General features: G+C 40.2%; 1 protein-coding gene across 1 annotated transcript in view; it reads right to left on the reverse strand.

Moving 5' to 3' along the window:
* The window catches only part of WNT16 (Wnt family member 16), a 36,576-nt gene extending 27,840 nt beyond the window's left edge, over positions 1-8,736 (reverse strand). Inside the window, exon 1 of the mRNA XM_063445088.1 lies at positions 8,426-8,736. Coding sequence (XP_063301158.1) covers positions 8,426-8,517 — 92 coding nt within the window. The 5' untranslated portion in view covers positions 8,518-8,736. The remainder of the gene's footprint in view (positions 1-8,425) is intronic.
* Positions 8,737-23,746: the final 15,010 nt, after the last annotated feature.

Consider the following 23,746-nt stretch of genomic DNA (forward strand, 5'->3'; position numbering starts at 1 on the left):
TTTAGTTTAAAAACAAACAAACAAAAATCAGCACAAATGTCATGTTATATCTAAGATTTTGATTACTGGTTTTATTTTTTTAGGCCAACTCCAGAGTTCCTCATCTAAACAACTACTGTGTGCCTTACACTTTCGAATTCCTGCTAGGAATCTAAGCTGAGTCCCTTGTGTGTGTGTATCCTGACCTAAGAACTCCATGCAAGATGGTCACTCGTACCAAATAGAAACATAGAAACATAGAATGTGACGGCAGATAAGAACCATTCGGCCCATCTAGTCTGCCCAATTTTCTAAATACTTTAATTAGTCCCTGACCTTATCTTATAGTTAGGATAGCCTTATGCCTATCCTACGCATGCTTAAACTCCTTTACTGTGTTAACCTTCACCACTTCAGCTGGAAGGCTATTCCATGCATCCACTACCCTCTCAGTAAAGTAATACTTCCGGATATTATTTTTAAACCTTTGTCCCTCTAATTTAAGACCATGTCCTCTTGTTGTGGTAGTTTTTCTTCTTTTAAATATAGTCTCCTCTTTTACTGTGTTGATTCCCTTTATGTATTTAAATGTTTCTATCATATCCCCCCTGTCTCGTCTTTCCTCCAAGCTATACATGTTAAGATCCTTTAACCTTTCCTGGTAAATTTTATCCTGCAATCCGTGAACCAGTTTAGTAGCCCTTCTCTGAACTCTCTCTAAAGTATCAATATCCTTCTGGAGATACGGTCTCCAGTACTGCGTACAATACTCCAAGTGAGGTCTCACCAGTGTTCTGTACAATGGCATGAGCACTTCCCTCTTTCTACTGCTAATACCTCTCCCTATACAACCAAGCATTCTGCTAGCATTTCCTGCCTACCTTTAAGTCATCCAAAATAATCACCCCTAAATCCCTTTCCTCAGATGTTGAAGTTAGGACTCTATCAAATATTCTGTACTCTGCCCTTGGGTTTTTACATCCAAGATGCATTATCTTGCACTTATCCACATTAAATGTCAGTTGCCACAACTCTGACCATTTTTCTAGTTTACCTAAATCATTAGCCATTTGGCTTATCCCTCCTGGAACATCAACCCTGTTACATAGCTTAGTATCATCAGCAAAAAGACATACCTTACTATCAAGACCTTCTGCAATATCACTAATAAAAATATCAAAGAGAATGCATATTTATTCTTTGCACAATCTTGTCCTACCCATGGATTTATTCTACCTTTCCAGTCTTTCAACATTGCCACCTGTGTTTATGGGTTACATTATCTAAATGAATCCTCCGGGACGCTCAGTACAATCTCATGGAATCTCATGCAACATGAAATGCAACACATCTTAATCATCCAGGCATCGCATGATAACTTTGTTCTCCTACCACTCATTACTACTGCCGCTGGTCAAAAAAAAAAATAAAAAAATGACAAAAAGAACACAGTGAAGAGACTTCCGATTTAATCTCAAAACAGACAAAAGGGGAGAGTCCTACCTGACTTTAATTTAAATACTGTATTTCTCTACGACTAAAAAACATTGTTTCCATTGACACAAGTGGTGTCACTAGTGCGCACCTTTAGGACCGTTAACTCCCTGTCCTGAGTTTATACCATCCATCCAGTTGCTGTTACAACCCACCAAGCTGGAGATTTTCATTGTGGTCTGGTCAGGGAGATATTTCTATCTACCCAGCTGGGTTGCATAACATTACAGAGCCGGGAAGCCATCTGATCATCTGGTGCCCTGCTTCACTGGGCCCTGTACAAATCTAATATCTACACCCCCTTATGACGATCTGGAAGAACTTATTTTTTTCTATAATTAAAGCTTATATAAAATATATGTTTATAGTATATGAACTAAACAGGCTACTATAGCAAGCACAACATTATGTACTAGATTACACATATCCTAAACCCAGTCTTTGTCACAAATCTACAGACAAAAAAGGTTTAAACTGTCGCATTACTGCAGGAGAAACCTGCAAGGCCCCAGGGCCCCTGTGTATGCCATACAAAATAATAAAACTTAATGTTTAGCTTTTTCCAGCATTGAGCCTTCATCGACACTGTTTACCTCTACACCTCCCGTGATGTCATTGAAGAGGCATGGCCTCCTCCACAGTTGGTCCAACCCAATGCTCCGCGAAGAGGAGCATTGGGGCCGGACGAGCATGTATGCCAGTATGACAGCCACTAGAAGTGGGTTTAACCCTGCAATGTAAGCATAGCAGTTTCTAAAAAGCTGCAGTGTTTTACATTGCATGGTTTAAAGAACAGGGTCATCCCATCCAGACAACTTCATTAAAAATTAAGTTGCCTGGGTGACGTTTATGGTCCTTAAAGGTCTAATCACCGCACACTGTTCAAACATGATTTTGTTTTTGGTCTAGATTTTGGAAGTTGCTTATCAGTTATTTGTGAATAAAATGGAAGAATTTAAGACATGTAGAGTTTGTTTTCCCATAGAGACACTAGCAGTGCCATTCATGGATCCACAAATTGTGAGGTATTCGATAAAGAGTTTAAAATTTAAGGAAAATTTCTTGAATTAGAATACTTTTCCAACTCAATTTGTTTTCCCAGTTTGACTATTTTAACTTTACAGTTTCCTGGCTAGTTCAAAGTAATTAATGTTGTTATCATTAACCCTTCATACTACCCACTGATTTTACAATTGCCATTACTAAAACACACGTCAGGCCTTCATCAAATCTGGTCCTTAAAAAGCTGTTGACATTGGCAGTCCTCCCCAGCCCTGCTGTCATTAAATAAGTGAGACATTCCATATTGAAATTAGATCTTTAAATACTACATTGTAATGAGGGAGTTGTTCCAACAGTGGTCTTTAGGAGGTTAATGTGAATCCTGAACTCTGACCACAGACACAGGGGTTGAGGTAAACAACAGTTTGCAATCATACTCTTAACTAAGATGACACATTACCAGCAGGAGATATGGATGAGAACAAAAAAAAAAGCATGCAGCATACCTGAGGAATGAGAACAGAAAACTAGCGATACAATTCTATGCTTTTAGTTTTAAAGCTGTACTAATGGGAAGACCAGTACTAATGCTTGAACAAGCTCAGACATGCAAGTAATTAAAGCTCTTTAGAGGCGTTTAAGAGATGTTCTAATTTTTTGTCACCATCGTCAAACAGTTGCTAATCCTGAAGGAATTAAAGGAAGATGCATTTTTTTCTACCAACATTAAGATGCCTCATTTGAAAATCTTTACTATTTATAACTGATATTTTCACCAATATAAATGGCATTTAGTTAAAATGGTTTCTTTTATTTGGACTGATTAAAGACATGTTATTTTGCTAAACCTCATTATATGCAACATTTGTGCCACACCTCGTATCCTCATCATAGAGTAAGTCAAAAGTCAGAAAACAGGTGGATATCTGTAAGTTGGTTCCTGAATGTTGACTCACCTGGTAGATAAGCCAGGATTCGGTCCAGAAACTGGAACCCAGATGCACATCCTGGCCAACTACACCTCTCTATCTTGGCAAATATACTGCTAGTCATTAGACCCCTTTGCAATCACATCATGTATTCCATTGTAAGATTGAGATTCCAATGAGATACTCTGGAACATACTAGTCATAGCTGGATAAATGTAGAATGTTGAGTGTGTCCATTACTTATCCTGAAATAAAACATGGGAACTGTGTTGAAGAAAAAAGTTGAGGAGGAGATTCCCATAATTTTCACCAAAAGTACTAGTTGGGCTTAAGCAGAAATAGCAAAGATAAAGTTAGTCTTTGTCTACAGGACATTATTCCAGGATCAATTTGCTATAATAGACACGTAACATTATAGATGTATTTAAGAGACACAGAAAACTAATCTGAAGGATTTAATTTTCCAAACTTCTGCAGGTCTTTACATTTCAACCTAACCCCCAGGCTCAGCCATAATGAGTGTTAGTGAATATGATACAGTGCAAAAACCCAGACACAACAGAGATAAATATACACTTCTGTCGATCGGCAGAATCAATTTGTTCAGTGATGACAAAGTAATTTTAGTGAATCTGTTAATTCTGCAGACTGTTAACTTGACTAATGTTTTAAAACAGCTTGCAATGGTTTTTTCTCACCCCTGTGGCAATATAAAGCCCTTAGAATCCAATCATATCGTGATTGACATGATATAACCATTCTCGTTTTTAAAGATTATTTTCCGAACTTTGTCAGCGCTAAAGAAATGATACTACATGTCACTCAAGTGCCACCTTCACATCTGTTGAAAAACCCAAGGCCCTTCCTGGGACGGTTTAGTAAGCACATCCAGATTCAATATAGCTTACAGAATGAAAATGATATTTAGGAATAGGTCTTTTAGTATAGGCTTTTAACTAATTGGATTGTTTTATATAACTTGAATCAAGAAGGCTCAATGAGCCATATTAGGGGGTTCTCTCCAATGGCAGAGAAGCATTTTAGCAGGTTGATGTAATTTGATCTAATACGTAATGTTCCCGGTACACAAGGCTGCAGTTATTATCACTGCAAACACTTTCAAAGTTATTCGCTAGAACTGGTATAGGCAACCTTTGGCACTCCAGATGTTGGCTACATCTCCACTGATGCTTTGCCAGCATTTTGACTATAAGGGAATTATGGGAAATGTAGTCCTCTGGAATGCTGAAAGTTGCCTACCGCCGCACTAGACCATGAATTGACAGGTATTGAACTGTATATTTGAAATTATAGGGAAAAAATAGCAAGTTTGGAAAAATTATTCGACTCGCCTATTATTTCATCTTATCTGTTTCAGCCTGGAGTCTGAAGCTTCCCTGCTAATTCCTGACAATTCATAATCTTACAGGGCTTTATTTATTAAACAGAGAATTGTGAGAAATTGACAACGGAATTCTACATTTTACGATAACATAGCCAAAACTAGAAAATAATCTTTTCATCTAGGCTATTTGGCCTGAAAACGTAAATTTCTTCTCAATTAGCCACAAATCCTTGACTGAAAATTCAGCCCCAACATTTACCTTGCATTTTACAGACCTGCCACGTCAGCACTCCATGGGCGGAAGATTAATCTGGATGTATTTTGCCTTTTTTGTGGTTTGTCTCACATAGAGATAACGTTTGCTTTCTTATTATTTAAATAACATTCAAATGTATTTTAATACACTATTCTATAGCAATAACTTGGTTATTGTAGGTCACCTGATATTTTTTTAATACTTACATTGCAAAATATTAGACCTTTCCATAACCCTTAACCCAAACCCCCTAGACATGACCTTTGGCATCCTAGTGTTAACAGTGACCTTTAATATCCTAGCCCTAACTCTAAATATCCTAGCCCAACACTATCTCTGCTCATTTTAGTCTTAACAGTGACCTTTAACATCCTAGCCCTAACTCTAAATATCCTAGCCCAACTCTGCTCATCCTAGCCTTAACAGTGACCTTTAACATCCTAGCCCTAACTCTAAATACCCTAGCCCAACACTATCTCTGCTCATTTTAGTCTTAACAGTGACCTTTAACATCCTAGCCCTAACTCTAAATATCCTAGCCCAACACTATCTCTGCTCATCCTAGTCTTAACAGTGACCTTTAACATCCTAGCCCTAACTCTAAATATCCTAGCCCAACACTATCTCTGCTCATCCTAGTCTTAACCCTAATACCCCATAATTTACCCTTAACCTATACTTCCCACTATACCCTTGACCTAAGGTAGATCTAATAAAGTGGGGATATTTTAGAAAAATCACCATTCTAATGATTCTATCAGATATATTGTACGTTTTACACACTGATCTGTGGAGAAACAACAGATACCTCAGTTTATAGACTGACACGGTCAAAACATTGAATTTGGACACACTATAACTATAATATTACAAATTGTTGAAGTCATGTCTAAATCATTGCACAATCATGTAAACACAAAAGGACTCAGACCCAAATACGAGGGGTTAATTACACAGTGAGTTGGGGTAGGTTGACAACCACATATTGCCATTCAGGCCAAAATAGAGGAAAAAAATATAGGGATATAAAAAATAAATAATTTCATAAAATAGAATTTTATACACACACACACACACGCGCGCACACACGCACTCACATGCACACACGCACACACACACACTTATTTTGGAGCTGCATGTTTTTCTGTCTTAGTTTAAATTTTGCAAGCCTGCAGTGTGTTCGTTCCAACTTAATGTTTCAAAATATGTAGCTCTGAATGAGAGATGGGCACATAAGAAAATGGTTGGGAAATATCTCCACCCCAATTTCTCTGGCTATACTCTTCATGTGTAATATATAGGTAATGCGATGCCTGGTAACTTCACTCTAACCAAGGAGGTATATTCAATAGTCTGAAAATTGCTTAGAACGTAAAACAACACTGCTAACAAGGGTCAATAAAGTGAGGATTCAAAGTGAATTCAAAATTAATTTTAAATTTAGGGCAACATTTTTGCACTGTTGACAATTTCTGATTTAGCAAAAACAAAACAAAACAGAAATGTGCCTTTTGAAGAATAAAGCACATGGTGAGAAATCTCGAATATAAGACATTAACAATATTATATATGCATGAACAGAGGCATCACATCATTATGAATACAAACAGACAATCATAAACCATGCACAATCCCAAACATCTAATATGGACTATATTTAGCTAGCACAGAGGGTAAGACAGATTGTTGACGGGGCCTCTCAAAACATAGCAAGTTTTCAAGTTAATATTATTGTATTAATCACTGCAATACACAGACATGGTGGCTAATGTTGGAATTCTAAATATTTGGTAGATTTTTTTATGATTCTGTGCCCGCCTTTAGATTGGTTGAGCATTATAGGAACTATAGTTGTCCTACATCTGTTGTGCCAAGATTAAACATCACTGGTATGGCAGATGAAAATATACAGCAGACATTCAGTGTCCTATGTACTGCTGAATTCTTTTAAATACTTTGTCGTGTCATTGTCTGCATGTTGAACGTTTCATTACCTGTGGCACCAATTAGCAAACAAATCCCTGAATTCTTCATACCTTGGTGATAACATGTGGACAATTTAAGAGCAGTGAGAATGACCCCCAGACTTGTTCACAAAAAGATACAAATACCTCGATCCTAAATAAAATGAGCCAGAGTTATAGAACAGATAGATATGCATCTTTTTTTTTTTAAACTCTAGATATTTTTTAGACGGGAAAAAAAAAAAAAAGAATTAAACAAAAAGAAAGGTGGAAGAAAATGTATCCTGGAAATATTGCAATATTTTGGTACAAAACTGAAAATTTTCATTAAAATAATCAATCATTTAAAAACGATAAACTTTGTCGTGTTACTAATAATAGTATTTCTAATTAAAGATGAAGTCAGAAATACATTTTAAAAGTGTATAGGTCTCTATATGTAATCTAAACCTGACACCAGAAACCAGAAAATATTATAAATATTTTAGCTTTTGTTTAAGAGGATTCTCAGATTAAGTAAATATGCAAAACAAATATGTTTTCAAAATAAATATTGTAAAATGAAAACAAAATGTATTATATCCATAAAACACTAAATGAAAACATTTGTTTATTGTTATTTTAAACTATCTCCAAGAAACATGCGACTGTTTCAACAGACCTTTATAAGTAAACGTATTTTTTTTTACTTAATCTAGTGCAAAAGTTGATACAGAAATGATTTTTTTCCCCCTGCAAATCTCAAGCGTAATGAAACAGATTTTAAACAGAATGTTTTAATCTTTACAGTAAAGTGTGTCTCTTAAGGATCTTGCCAAATTTGTGAGTTTCTTAAAGCAACAAAAGGAGGTCAGCCTTGGATATTTTGACAAAGACGACCTGAATTACAATGAATGTTAAATTAAATATGTTTAGCATATTTTAGAGCTGGAAGTAAACACATTTTGAGACCTGTCATTTTTTTTCTTAATTTTTTTTTTGGGGTTTTGTTTGTAGTCTCCAGATGTAGAACAGAAAGGAGAGAAGGATGTTTGGGAAAATCACTAGATGACACATTAATTTAGTCTGATGCATAAGGTTTTAAGAATAAACAAATGGATAAGGGATTTTTTTTTTTGTTTTTTTTTCTTTGTGAGTTCTAAAACAATTCTGTAATTTTGGGAGGAGCTCAGTTCTATGAAAACAATAAAAAGAGATTTGCAGTATGATGTCTCGATAAAGCATATCCCAGCCTCAGTCCATGCATCACACTGAGCGTTAGAACATGTGGATGCTACTAAAGGTTGACTGACGTTGTATCTGACAGTGATATTTAATATTGTAATGTACTGTTAGAACTCCTGACAATGACTGAGACTCACTGCTGCTTCCAGTTATTGCTATAATCAAACTAAATGAAGAGCTTAGAACATTAGCAACTGTTGGATAAAAGAAAATGTTAATAATTGATACCTACATCCAGTTTCCCTGGGAACAAGGGCAAAAAGCCACCAATACAGTCAAGAGGACACATAGATGGTACAATCCAAAAGAGGTCCCCTTCTCCATATTCCTGAAGGATCCGTTGATTTAATGTGGACTTTTTTTTGGCCTCTCTGGAGATAAAACAGGTAGTTCAGAGAAGAATGAAAAGTGTGAGTTTGATGTTCTTCTCTGCAATCATTTCTGGATTGGATCATGAGAGAGACAAGCAGAGTTTGGAGACCCAAAGATGTCTGTGATGGACTGCTGCTTGCCAAGAGCTGGAGAAGATGACAGGTCCTGTTGCCTTAGGTGAGAACTCTCTATAACTCATCTCCCCTTTCTCCAATCTCTCCACGAGAGCTTTTTTTTTTTTTTCACAATGGAATTCCTGTTGTGATTGGCCAGGGATCTAATGAATAACAATGTATCTATCAAGAAAGCTGCTATTGGCCGGGACTGCCAGCTGGGGGTGGGGGGTGTACTCAGAGGTCTCTTTTTAGGTGACAGTCTGCAATGGAAAGTTTACTGACTGGGTCCAAAGGCATTTACTAATATTAACCATCAATGGTGCATGCAAATTGATAATAGAGGTTAACTGTTTGAGTGCCAGGGCTTTGCAAACTGCATTATTTTGGCACTTAAAGACAATAATATTTTCTCTTTGTCTAGAGATATTGACCACATAGATAGATAGACAGACAGACAGACAGATAGAGACACAGACAGACAGACAGATAGACAGACAGACAGATAATAGATAGATAGATAGATAGATAGATAGATAGATAGATAGAGACACAGACAGACAGATGATAGATAGATAGATAGATGATAGACAGATAGAGATAGATAGATAGATAGCCAGATAGACAGATAGATAGATAAATAGGTAGATAGACAGACAGATAGACAGACAGATAGACAGACAGACAGATGATAGATCGATAGATAGACAGACAGACAGACAGACAGACAGACAGATAGATAGATAGACAGATAGATAGATAGACAGATAGATAGATAGATAGATAGATAGATAGATAGATAGACAGACAGATAGATAGATAGATATCAAATATCACAGATGAACATGAAGAATAATAGAAATATTTATTAGAAATGTCTGTTCCCTAAAGGTGTGGTTTCCTTTACATTGTGTAAGAAGAGAAACATCTTAGCAAATACACTGAATTTATAAGAAATCTCTGAAATCTGCTAATCACGAGCACCTGTTTCCAATTTAAAATGACCACAAATAAACTGGCTTCAAGTAAAACATTACAATGATTCTAAGGGTCACACTATAATTCGGATTAATAGCTACCTTTAAACAGAGAAACCACCCAGGTCCAGCTGATTTCTAAACTTTAAGGGACCCCAGTAAAACTCCAGGATTTAACATAATAAATCCCATCATACCAAACCCACATAGGAAAACAATTCTTGTTTTTGGCTTTAGATCTCCAATTCCATGTACGTAAGGAATACGACTTCTAGCCTGACATCGTTAACCCTTCACTCCCCAGATGCTTAGCTCTCTGGCTCTGAAAGGGTTAAAGACAGCTCCTGCCAGTGCAGTATATCGCAGGCCATTCAAACAACACAGCAATGAGACAATGTTACCAGACCCAGCCTGCTTTATGGGAAACATATCACTCATGCATGCGCTTGGTCAGTACATGAAAGGTTCTGCCTACCAATAAGTAGAAGTCCCATAGTGCAAGGACCAAATGAATTAATAAAGGAAAAACTCTTAACTAAGTGACTTGATTAATGATGTTAATTCCCTTTTGCAGCACATGAACGCTGCATACTTCAAAAGGCAGCTCTTTTCATTCTCTGCCCAACAAATTGCCCCAATATATATGGTGGATCTGGAGAATGTAGAAAACAGTCACTATTGAGTACATATGATATGTCATCTTATTAAAATAATAGGTGCAGAAATCAATCATCTGGTGGGATGGAGTTTTAATAGGCACTAATGTCTGAGAGAAGAGATTTGCTTCCAGCACTGGGTGACTTGTAGAGAATTTCTCACATTAGATTGCAAGCTCTGTGGGTCATTTTTAGGTAAGTAACTTTGTAGCCCCATCTGTGCCCTTCTTTTTGGGCCCAGCTTTTGAGAAATAGAAAGGTAGCCCCACTTTCCCCACTCCAGGTGCTCTGAATATGCACTGCTAACAAAGGCTGCCTTGCCATACTGGGATTGGGAGTTGTAGTCCACAGCAGCGAGGATATCAGTTTATATAGGGACAATGATCTTTGCATGTTTTTTTCCACGGTCAGAGCGTGCAAGCAGAGCTTCTAATTCAGGGAGTTAGACTGAGAACTTTAAACTCTCTCTTCCCTTCATACAATTAGCTACTAGAACGCCATGCATTTAGAGTATTAAGGGCTCAGTATAAGTCAAACCAGATGGGAAGCATTCTCCTAAGACTACATAATGTCCCTGGGATGGTTAGCAAATCATTTTTAATTTTCTGTTTTCATTGGCTGTTATTGAAGTGTAAGCTCTTCCGCTGTCACAGCTTCCAGAGTAGGGAGCCCTTTAAGAAGGAAATTAAATAGTTATAATCAATGACAAAAATCACCTTAATAAAAAAATCTTTAGAGAGTTAACTTCATCCTTTTAGTTAGCAGTGCATGCTGTTTAATGCCACCATGGCAATTAATGGGTTAACTGTCCCCCACTTAGCCTTTAACCCCACAGTTACCAGGCTACTTTCATTAAAACATATATTGCCATACATAGTGGATGATACATAGATAAAATAGTCAAATACTCCGAGTGTGGATAATTGTAAGGAACTTGATTGCATTAAAGGAACCTAGCCTCCAGAATATAAATGTGATATATTATATAAAGACTGTATGTGTGTATAGTATACTTTTACCATGATCCAGTTTTTATGTTTATTTTACTTTTTGTTTGATACATTTAAGGTTGGTTGTAAAACAAATAACATTGGGTTAATTACCACTTAATGTACATATCCTAATCAGTAACTGGTTTCAAGATTTGCTGCCACTTCCAATGAGTTGTCTGCAATGTGAATGCTGCACTGACCACACACCATGGATTATAACCTACCGTTGCTGAGAGAGGTATGTCCCTGATTTATATCACTCCCATCTGTTTGGAAACTGAGCTCTGTCACTAAACAGTGTGAATGACAACAAAGTGGAGAGCATAATGGATCTCACACACTGCTTTCTATGGCATCAATCCATCCTTCTATCCATCCATCCATCCTTCTATCCATCCATCCATCCATCCTTCTATCCATCCATCCTTCTATCCATTCACCCATACATCCATCCATCCATCCATCCTTCTATCCATTCACCCATCCATCCATCCTTCTATCCATTCACCCATCCATACATCCATCCAACCATCCTTTTATCCATTCACCCATACATCCATCCATCCATACATACATACATCCATCCAACCATCCAGCCATCCTTCTATCTATTCATCCATCCTTCTATCCACCCATCCATCCATCCCTCCATCCATCCATCCATCCTTCTATCCATTCACTCATCCATCCATCCATCCATCCATCCTTCTATCCATTCACTCATCCATCCATCCATCCAGCCATCCTTCTATCTATTCATCCATCCATCCATCCTTCTATCCATTCACCCATCCATCCATCCATCCATCCATCAATTCATCCATCCTTCTATCCATTCACCCATCCATCTATCCTTCTATCCATCCATCCATTACATTATCCATTCCATTATCCATCCATCCATTCCATATCTTTTTACTCATCCTTCTATTCATCTATCTATGTCTATCTATCAATCCTATCAATCCATCCATCCTTTTATCTATCTCTGTCTGTCTGTCTGTCTATCTTTCTATCTATTATTTTACTAATTTGTCTATTCATCTATCCCTTCTTTCCTCCCTCCCTCTCTCCCTCCCTCCCTCCCTTCCTTCCTTCCTTCCTTCCTTCCTTCCTTCCTTCCTTCCTTCCTTCATTCTTTCTTTCCATCTATCCATCCATCCATGGTCTCTGTTCTCTCCTCACTTAAATCCCCCCTCTGTTATATCACACTCCTACTTGTGTCTCCAACTCAACTCTCCTCACTTAAATCCCCCCTATTTATATAACACTCTTACTTGTGTTTCTAACTCATCTCTCCTTTCCTGTCTCATTCCCTTTCTTTTGTTTCCTCCTTATTTTCTTGTATCTATATCTATAGAAGCTCACTCCCTAGTGTGTCTCTCTTCACCCTCTCCTCGCCCCTTCTCTGTTTATTCACCCCACTCCTACTGTGTCGTGTCTTTTTATGCTGCTCCTACCAATTTCTTCTGTACTTTGAAAACGGTACCTCCAATCAATACTGTAACATTCCCATGCAGGACTACGGCAGATGCCATTAAAGGGATTCTATAGTGGTAGGAATACAAAGTTGTACTCCTACTAACGCCATAGAGCACTCAGGTCCCCCCTTCCCCGCAGTTCCCATCCAGTACACAATGGGTTAAATAACTCTTTATTTACTTATCTGATTCCAGCTCCGCCTCCTCCATCTTCATCCGATGGTGGGACCTAATGCACATGCCCCGAGAGTGCTTGGAGAAACATTGAATTATTGGAAAGTCCTAATGTCCTAATGCAGAGCGTGAGGACGTCCAGTGTCAGTTAGGCAAACTACAGTCCAGTAAAAGTTTGGAAGTGCCTTTAGTGGTTTTACAATGCAGGACTAAGGGCAATAGGGACACTGTACCCAGGCCACTTCAATGAGCTGAAGTGGTCTGGGTGCCTATGGTGTCCCTTTAATGCTCCCCTGCCTGGTCTGTGAGAGATGCTCTGAATGTGCAGTTTCTGAGTTGTGATGAGTGAGGATGGGCTATGTCCTTAAATCAGACTGCAGAATGCATCTCAGAGCTGCAGGGGTTCCTACCATATGCAGTTACTCTAAGTACAGAAGGAGGTCAGCTTAGTAATAATGAAGTGACAGACTACGCAGAATAAATAAAGCCTAGTCACGTTTACCTAGGACAATTAGCCAGTAAGACACTTACTGGCCCTTGGAGTGGCCATTTATATGTAAATAGTAGACAGACAATAAGGACAGAGAGCAAAATGATGAAGAAAGCAATATCCACAATACCAGAAATGGATCCAATACTTTATACAAGCAAGCCAAGTCATGCATGACATATAGAGTTAGACCCAACTTAGCAGTGTCTGGTTTATAAAATGTAAATAGAAAAGACAACTATACCTCCGGAAACCAGAAAAGCAAAGGAAAAAATAAAACTCCGGTAACAAAAAACACAAGAAGAGGTCGACGGTAAACTGAGCCACTGTTCTAACAAGAGCCTAGGATCAGGTTTAAATAGTCATCTGGGTTGTACCTGAGATCAAGGTAAGACCAAGTATTTAGATCCCTAAGTCAGAAGGCTAAGGCATAGATCTGCTATAATGTGCAGTCTATATTCCTCCCTCTCCATATTCCATCCTTATTGTTGGATGGCTTGTATTTTACTTTCTGTAATTATATATATGTTCTTTGCTGCAAATTTGAGCCACCAAACTCCCTTATTTCTCATTACCTATCTTGTTTTGTCACTTTTACATGTGTGTAAGAGAAAATCTACCTATTGTACAGCTCTGATGACTATGTTGGCTCTATATATATATATATATATATATAAAAATCAAGAATCTTTCAACATTTTAAATAAAAGTACACAAACAGTAGAATGCCGGGGCAGTGCTACCAAATTCAGGACTGTTTGACTGGTATTGTTGCCAATAGTGTCTAAGCTGAATGAATGCAGTCTACTGCAATTTTTGAAGACTTTTTTATGGAAATAACACCAATTCAAAAACTGTTTATTAGGAGTTTTATAAAATTCATCCCGAAGGCAGGACACAAGATAGTGACCTAGGACAGCATGCCAGGTGTCCTAAAAGGGAATTGTTTAGCTGGATCTGGGCCTATTAGAGGAGGTCAGAAATCAATGTTTATCGTTGTGGAATGTAAGCTTTCCCAGATTTATTTAACATTTACATTTGTTTTTGCAAATTCTGTAAATGGAAAATCTATTGTATGAGAGGTGTTGGGCCAAATACACAATTCCCATACTATTATTGTCAGCATGCGTCCTGATCTCCTACAACGTTACCCAGTAAATATCCAAATATCTCCGGGACTGACATAGTGCACAGACTTACACCTGTGACAAGCAGTGTTTAACTAGTCAATGTTTACTGAGAAGTAGAATGATGTGTTTAAAGTTTGATGAACAGAAAATAGGAATCGTAAAAAAAGCAGATATTGTGTAATTAATCAAATATGGTATAAACAGATATTCATAATATAGACATGTTTAACTATTCCCTAGAACCTCAGTTAACTAGAAGGGAACTTTCATGTACCTCACTCCCTTAATTTCCATTGTGCAATGCATTGTGGGTAAATATTAACAGTAGAGATATACATCAATGCCCAGTCCCATCCAGTAGGGATAATGAATAAGGGACTATAATATCCTTGCAGCAATAAAATATGTAAGCTTGCATTTCATACAGCAGTCCAGGTAAAATGTGCTGTTTTTTTTCAGTTGTGCTGGTTTTTTAGGGTTCCCATATTGGTCTGTATTAATAGTAAGAAGGTAAGTATATGTGGGCAACGTTTTGCTTGATTATGCTTGTTAGCTAGGGACCTAATTAATTTTTATTGGCTACCTCATGGCAGAAGAACTGGGAAACTCTCTGTAGCGGAGGCCTGATATTCCACAGGTTAACTCCACTATAGATCCCAGTGAGGCTCAGGAACAAGTAGTAAAACACCATGAAGCAGTAATTCCAGCAAACAAAGTAATCCACGAATATCCCCATACAGATCCCAATGACTGGACAACACACAGCATCAGGAGCAGAACTGACTTTTAATCCACACAGTCTCCTTATAAAGCATTCTCCCATGCAAGGGAGGGATTCACATTAATTAGTACAGTATCCAATGATGTAACCGTTACCTCCCACACATCTCCTCCCCTCAGTATGACACTTAATCCCATTATACATACTGTAGTTTTCCCCGAGTTCTGAATGTACCCCAAAACAAGCAGTTACAATAATACTGGGGGTACCCCCTGGTAGCCCTGGTCTGGGTGACTAACATATCCAAAAAATCACCCAGATCGGCCCAGGGGTTCGGGAGTTAGGTGGAGGGTGTAATTTGACCGACCGCACACGAGGTGGTATCCGAAAAGAGTTCCATGTGTTTTGGCCCTGTGGTCGGTCTTCGTTCGGGAGGTAAAACACACATCAAATACTGCCATCCACGGTTAATCTTGGATTCGTATGAATCCCCTTATTCGGTACTTTGAACCTACCGAACGGGAGGCTGATTAGCCTTCCCGTTCGTGAGTTACGGAGCCCTGGAGGTCTCAGCGGTGTTCGGGTAATTGAGGGTTCCGATTTGAGTTCCAGACACTCGACGACTAAACACCGCTGAGATTTTCGTGCGTAAGATGGCCCCCGCCATATGTTCGTATACCGAACAGTGGCCACTTTCAAAATTGCAATAGTATTACAGTCTTTTAGGACAGCCTTGGTACCATCTGCTACACTCTCTGTCACTTGACTTGGTAAGTTGGTTACCAGTATTAGTGATGGAGGCACTGGGTATACCTCTGCCACTTGGATCAGGGATGTTGGCACTAATAGGGACTTGGCATTACACCCATTGTAGGGGAACACAAAAAAAAGGGATAGGGTAGTAAGAGCTTCATAAACCGTAATTCCATTGTCGCCATCTCACCATAAAGGGTATGTGACCGTAGCCCATGTGGGTATTTTCATTTGACTTTAAATTATTATTAATTGTAAACTCAGTTTTAGGTTAGGAATATTCTAGTGAATTCATGCATGAGTATACAGTGCCTGGACAAAGGTATGTGGAAACCGGCTAATAAAACCTCTCATCTCAGTTTTACTCTTCCTTCGGTGGTAAAATGACGTCAATTCTTCTGGACTTTACATTTAATTGTATCACTTATCATTAGGATGTCATTCCACTGGAAATAGAGTGTGACGGATCTCCTGTACTCTGACTAGCCCATATGATTATTACATAAAGATTGCTGTGACAACTCAATACAAATACAAACAGTCAAATCATAGCAGACAACATGCAGAAACTTATTATAACACAATCACATATATTTATAAAGGGGTGGGGAAGACAATAATTAAGAGAAAATATCTCTCCTGCCTGCAGAATTGGCAACATGCAAATCTACCCGAATATGCAAATTAGCAAGTCTTGCTATTCAGGTAGTACATAGCACTGTTGCTAGATCCTTGCAACCAACAGGTAGCACTGGACAGGCTCCACAGCCAAATCCACCTAGTTGACTGCAAGCATTAGCAAGACAGTAGAACACACTAACATTTAACCCCAAACAACCGCATTACACAAACACACCCTGCACCCACAATGGACACAGGGTGACTTAAACATAGGAATCATTCAGATACCTAATTGAATTGTCCATCTTAAGCTCTTGGGAATGGTGACTACCGTCACATATAGGAACATACTTTAAAAAACAAATCCAGACAATATTCATACTCCTCCAAACCTAACAGTATACAGTCAAGAAGCATTCCCCTGGCATTCACCAAACCCAGAGACATTTGTTGGACTTCTAGATGTTGAATCTTGATCACTTCAGAGGGTATATTTCCACTGCAATAAAGTCCAAATGTGGAGAGCATTTTGTAATCCAGGCAGTTTTCAAAATTTTGTATTTGATCGTAGGCTTGTGTACAGCTTCTTGGCCAGAAATTGTATGAAGCTCTCAATGAACAGTTCTTTTGGACAAATAAATAAAAATATGGGATTTCTAGCGGTTGTTCTTTTGAACAGTTTGGAACCAACAGTGTTATTTCCTAAAGAGAGAATTGTCAGGAATTCAAAGTGAATTAATTCAAGCCAAAATAGATGAATTAGTTAAATTCTCAAAGTTAATTCTGTATTCAGTTTAGCTAGTTTGGTTTTAAATTTGGAATCCATCCATCCATCTGATCTAAAAGAAAATGTTATTCATCAGACCAGGCAACCTTCTTCGCTGCATGGTTCAGTTCTAATGTTCACGTCCCCGTGAAAGGCACTTTTGGTGATGAACATGGGTCATCATGACCAGTCTGCAGCCACGCCGCCTCATAGGTAGCACAATGCGATGCACCGCTTCTTGTGACACCTTTCTATCATGGCCAATATTAAAAAAAATTAAGCAATTTGAGCTACAGTAGCTCTCCTGTGTGCTTGGACCAGACAGGCTGGTCTTTGCTCTACACATGCATCAATTAGCCTTGGGCCCCATGACCTTGATACCGGTCATGCACCAGTTTTGGTAGGTACTAACCCCTGCATACCAGGAACACCTCACAGTACCTGCCATTTTGGAGATGCTCTGACCCAGTAGTCTATCCATCACTATTTGGCCCTTGTCAAAGTCACTCAGATATTTATGCCTGCCCATCTTTCCTACTTCCAACACATGAAAATCACGAACTGAGTCTTGTTGCCTAATAAGCTCGACCTTCGGTTGTGGGGTCGCAGCCCCACCGCTCTGTAGATCATCCTTCATGAGGGTGGCAATCAAACAGCCTTAGGTTGGGTACCTGCTGCTTGTCCTCAGGCCGCCAATATCTCCTGTAGCAACAGCCTCTTTAGTTTTGCGTAGTCCATGGACAAGTTTGGCTAATGAACACAGGTTCCGTTCGGCTGGGAAGTACTCATCCCACTTCTGCCACCAGTTGTAGCGGACCATGAGAAACCCTTCTGGTTACCTTTGCTAATTCCTTCCTTCAGCCGCTCAGGAGGCACTTATAGCAATATAAAGAGACCCATTTCCCCCCAGTAACTGGATGACACACATCAGTTCTGGAGGTACAACACAATTTTACTGAACCACACGTGGTTTTTAAGCATTGCCCCATGAAAGGGGTCTTCCACTCACACAAACATGGGATCCTGGTGTAGAGGATCCCAGGATCCTCTACACCAGGGAGCCCAGGCGCGGGAACGGGCGGTCGCTGTCCCTTTGACTCCCAAATATGAAAAGCCCGTCACTCAGGCGAGGGGTTTCCCACCTAGGACTATAGGGGGCACTGGCATACATACCGCAGCTGCGACCGGGCCCGTCCCACCAGGGGGCCCGGCCACCCTGCGACCATGTATGTATGCCAGTGTGGAGTAAAAGGAATTATATTATAAAATAAAATAGAATAAAAAGGATAGGCTTGGATGCTCCAATAGCATAAATGAGCTATCTTTATTGGAGATAAAAAAAACACTAACGCGTTTCTCCTGCAAAGAGGCTTTATCAAAGTGTTGACATAAAACCGCTTTAAAAAACACCAACATGTTTCTCCTGCAAAGAGGAGAAACGTGTTTTTTTTTTTTAATTCTTTATTTTTGAAGTGCAGATAAATACACATCCACTCGCCAAGCCCCAACAGCTTGCAACCAGGAAAGCAGTTTACACATTTAGTAGGCAGTGAGGCATTGGTAAAAGAGTAACATGCACATATATATTTTTAAACGTATAACAGGTTTAGCAACATTCGTATCAGTTTTGTCTTAAGCAATATCCTAGCGTAGATCTGTGTGTGTGGGTAACGACTATATCGTGGTCTAAGCATAGAACAGAGGGAGATGTGAGCTTTGTTCTCTGAGAGGTATCACATTAGTAGTTGTGTGAGATATGAACTAAAAGAAAAAAAAAAAGTTGCGTGAGAGCTTCACATTTTATGTTAAAGGCGAGTACAGTGTCTTAGTGCCAGCTGTGTCTGTCTAATGAGTAACACGATAAGAAAGGAGAAAAAAATAAATAAATAAATAAAATAAAATAAAATGAGTAACATTAATAAAAGCTTGGATCAATACTAAGCCCGCACTGTACATATAGAAGGTATACAAGACATTCGTGTGATGTCTGAGTTAAGTGTGCTACTCTGCAAGGGCTCATGCCGCTTCAGAATCTGGTACTGTCCCACATTGTTGGGTGGTCCCGCGGTCATGTGTGCCTGTAACCTGTGTATGTCAACCGGTCTTGCCGCCTAAGAGGTGTTGAGAATGTAAAGGTTACGTGCATTGGGGGCCCCACCAGTGTACATGGGTGAATAATAGTTTGTCAAGTAAGGTTTAACAAAAGTATAAAGGTAAAAAGGAAGGGGAGAAACAAAGGAAGTATGGACACAAGTCCTGTGGGTCAGTGTAACATCCAGTTCATGGGGTTTTCCCTGGATATGGTGTTGGGAGCTTCAGTCACAGTTCAAGTTGTTGCTGCTGCGTACTGTTCCAGCGTGCGTTTTTGCGGAACGAAGGGGGTGATCCGGTTTGGGTCCCAGTTGTGGGTGCGTCGGTTCTCCGGTTTGTGTTGGTCGAGGGAGTCCATAGGCAGTCCCAATACGTGCAGCATGGCCGTGGCCTCCTGGAGCTCTTGAACTTGGTGAGTGGTGTCATTATGGTAGACCTGTAGCGTGTGGGAGGGGCGCCAGCGGTACCTCACGTTGTGTTGTTGGAGGAGCGCAGTAAGTGGTCTGAGGGATCTGCGCCAGGCTAATGTATGCCCCGAGAGGTCAGCGTAAAAGGTGAGCGTCATTGTTTCAAACTGGTATGGGTTTTCCCCCTCAGGGCATTAAGCACGGCGGTCTTGTCTGCTCCACTTCTGAACTGGACCACCAGGTCCCTTGGTTCCGCAGTTGGAGCCTTATTGGATCTTGGGATGCGGAACAGACCTTCCAGCTGCAGTGCCCTAGCTTGTTTCGATGGTAGTAAGGTCTCCCACAGCCGCCTTGTGAAGTGCGGTAGCTCCGCATCCATAACGGTCTCAGCCACCCCCCACACCTTTAAATTGTTGCGGCGCCTGGTATCCTCCAGCGCTGCAAAGCGGCGTTCGTGCATTAAGTTTTGCATACGTAGGTCAGCCATCTCCCGTTGGAGTGTTGTTATATGCTGGGTGTTCTGGGTGGTCATGCCCTCCAGAGTTCCCATGCGGCCCGTGAGGCCCTGTATATCGCTGCGGACCGCTGCCACATCAGCTGAGATATGTTTCTGGAGGTCGGCCAGAAGTTCCTGCAGCACTGCTTTGGTCACCGGTGCGCTGTCAGGTCTGTCTGGGTCATGCTGCAGTCTTGTTGCCCCTTTCGGGGTCTGCTCCTCCATTCCGCCAGAGTAATCATCCGAGTAGTTGGATTCACAGTCCAAAAGGGCGGCCATTTTAGGCCCAGTCATTCCCTGCGCCTGGCGCCACATGTCACCGATCGTCATCCCCGGGCTTGGTTTGTCGGGTCTTTGTTTTTTATTCTTCCTCCCCATGTCAGTTAAGTTCAGTGTGGGGGTTCCCCAGGTCCCGATGGCTGAAGGTAAGGTGGCTAGTAAGCGGATTGTCTTAGCTGTATGCCGGAGCTCTGAGATTTGCGACCACTCGCGTCTGCGCTCAGGCTCCGCCCCCCGCGTTAGTGTTTTTTAAAGCTATTTTATGTTACTATTTTATTTTTTATCTCCAATAAAGATAGCTCATTTATGCTATTGGAGCCTCCAAGCCTATCCTTTTTATTCTATTTATTTTATAATATAATTCCTTTTACTCTCTCCAACACCCCAACACCCCACTCTCTCCCAATATCCAATTTGCTCTTCACTTGTGAGTATACCTCCATTTTTTTAATCATTTTATTTTGTATTATCCAGAGAGCACTATTTTGTGTTTTTATCCTTTTTATATATCACCAATTATTTGAATACCGGCCTAGTGCCATTGGAAAGGAGATATACCCTACCACCACTGGAGACCCCCTTTTTGAGGACATCCAAGGACCATCTGCATATCCATAGGCTGGGATTGTACCGTCCAGGCGCACATATCTGGAGCTGAGTAAAGGCTCCAGAAAATTGTAAGTGCAATTCCTTTCCCTTCATTTACCATCACTTAAGATCTCAATATACTACACTATATCCGTGTCTTTTTCCTTCCCTCCTCCATATCGCTCTGAGCTTGGGAATTCCTTCACAGGCGCTGCTCCCTTATCCTACTACCTACAAGCATTACTCAATGCTTTCCTGTGGACGTCCAGCGTCTTCTCACTGTGATTTTCACAGTGAGAATCGCGGAAGCGCCTCTAGCGGGTGTCAGTGAGACAGCTACTAGAGGCTGGATTAACCCTCAGTAAAACATAACAATTTCTCTGAAACTGCTATGTTTTCAGCTGCAGGGTTAAAACTAGAGGGACCTGGCACCCAGACGACTTCATTGAGCTGAAGTGATCTGAGTGCCTGTAGTGTACGTATCTGCATGCAGTGGCGTACATACCGCAGTCGCAGGGCTCGCACCCCTGCAACCAGGTGCCCGCTGCCATGTGTTGCGACCTCGGCCTGCGAGGGGAGGGGGCACACTGATCAATTTTCGCACCGTGGCCCCATAAATCATGTGTACGCCACTGATGGTGGGTCTTAATCCCAGGGGCCTCTGTGCCTAGGAGCCAAAACGCGGGAAAAGAGACCGTCTCTTTGTCTCCCAGGCACAGGAAAGCCTGCCAAACTAGCCAGTGTCCCAAAGGTGTCCCCACCAACCCCAGGCAACCTCACACTGGCACATTCTCCGGGCAATCTCCGTTTGTGAGATTCCTGTGCTGAAACCTGCAAGGGAAGCGTCTCCTTTTGGGTTATGAATGCTCCCCCTGGTTGACGTTCGTCTATTTGAAATGGTGGCCACCCAGGGGAGCACTCATTATTACTTCCCTTGTGGTTTCACACCCCTGTTGCCAGTGCGAATGTTGCGGTTTCACAGCGAGTGCGAATGTTCTTATTAATTGGTGGGAGCGTTCTAATGGGGCACCAGTGTGGTCCTCATTTGGGAGACAAACGAGTCGGAAAGCAATCCATGAATGCTCCCCCTGGCTGGCGCTCATCTGTACGAAATGGTGGTCACCCAGGGGGGCACTCATTAATTGCCTCCCTTGCAGTTTCACAACTATGCTAGGTGTGAGAACATTCTGCTAGTGTTCTAAATGGGATACCAGGGTGGTCCCTGTTCGGAAGTCGAAGGAATTCCTTTCGTAGGGGCGCACCCAAATGGGGAACAGGTAGAATAGACGAAGGGCAAGGGAAAAACACACAGTATAAGTATAAAGCACCCGAACATGTGGCGGTGGTTCTGCCACATCTCTTATCATACCATACTAGATTTTAAAAATTAAAATGATTGACATAATGTTATTACTGAGGCAATATATCATTCACTACAATGGTTGTATATACCGCTAACAATATATTTCTCACTTACCGGTGTCAACACATTACAGAAATGCTATACAAAGGAGTTTATCATAATGATAATGATTTATCAAAATGTTTTTTGTCGTTTGTAAAGTATTGGAAAATTATAGCAAGCTTGCTACTTATACATGATTGTCTAAAATACTAATTAATGCAAAAGTAATTTTCCACTGACAATTAGATAACATTATACAACTTATTAAAATTATATTGGCAAAGCTTAAAGCATAAAGACATTCAATTTGCCCCGTATCTGTTAGAGAATGTGCTCACACCGTGTATTTTAAGCATAGCTTATGGTTTATTTATTTATTTATTACTGGCATTTATAAAGCGCCAACATATTCCGCAGTGCTGTACAATTGGGAAAGACAACACAACAAGAACAGACAAATACAAAAGGTAGAGGGCCCTGCCCATGAGCTTACAATCTAAATTTGAAACTGGGGAGAAGAGACAAGAGGTAGCAGAGGGATTTGTATGTGATGGCAGAGAGAGTTAATAGTATAACTGAAGCAGCTGATAGCATGTGAAGGGAAGGAGGTGATTGGCTGTGGTTCCAAACAGCTGGAAGAGTTAGAAGGAACCAGGGTGGGTGGGTAGAGCCGCTCTGATGGTATTATGGAAGAAATAATTCTAATAAGGTAGCGCCTGTGAGAGTAGGATATATTAAATAAATCAATATATAAAATAAATAAATATAAAAATAACTTAAAAGAGTCTAGGTAACTTGACACTAGTCCAAATGAGGTAGTTCTGCTCTGATGGTATTGCAGCGATGCGTTGATGTCGAGGCATTGTGCAATACCTCTCCTTACTGCCGGGCGCTAGGTGATCCCCCTGGAGCAATCACCTCCGGGTTGCTCCACATGACACCCGGCACAAAAAAAAAAAAAATGAAAGAAAAATATATATAATAAATACATTAAAAACCTATTAATCTATTAACGCCCCATACCCATATTCCCATACCTTG

The sequence above is a fragment of the Pelobates fuscus genome, chromosome 3 (genome assembly GCF_036172605.1).
Source record: "Pelobates fuscus isolate aPelFus1 chromosome 3, aPelFus1.pri, whole genome shotgun sequence".
NCBI classification, from domain to species: domain Eukaryota; kingdom Metazoa; phylum Chordata; class Amphibia; order Anura; family Pelobatidae; genus Pelobates; species Pelobates fuscus.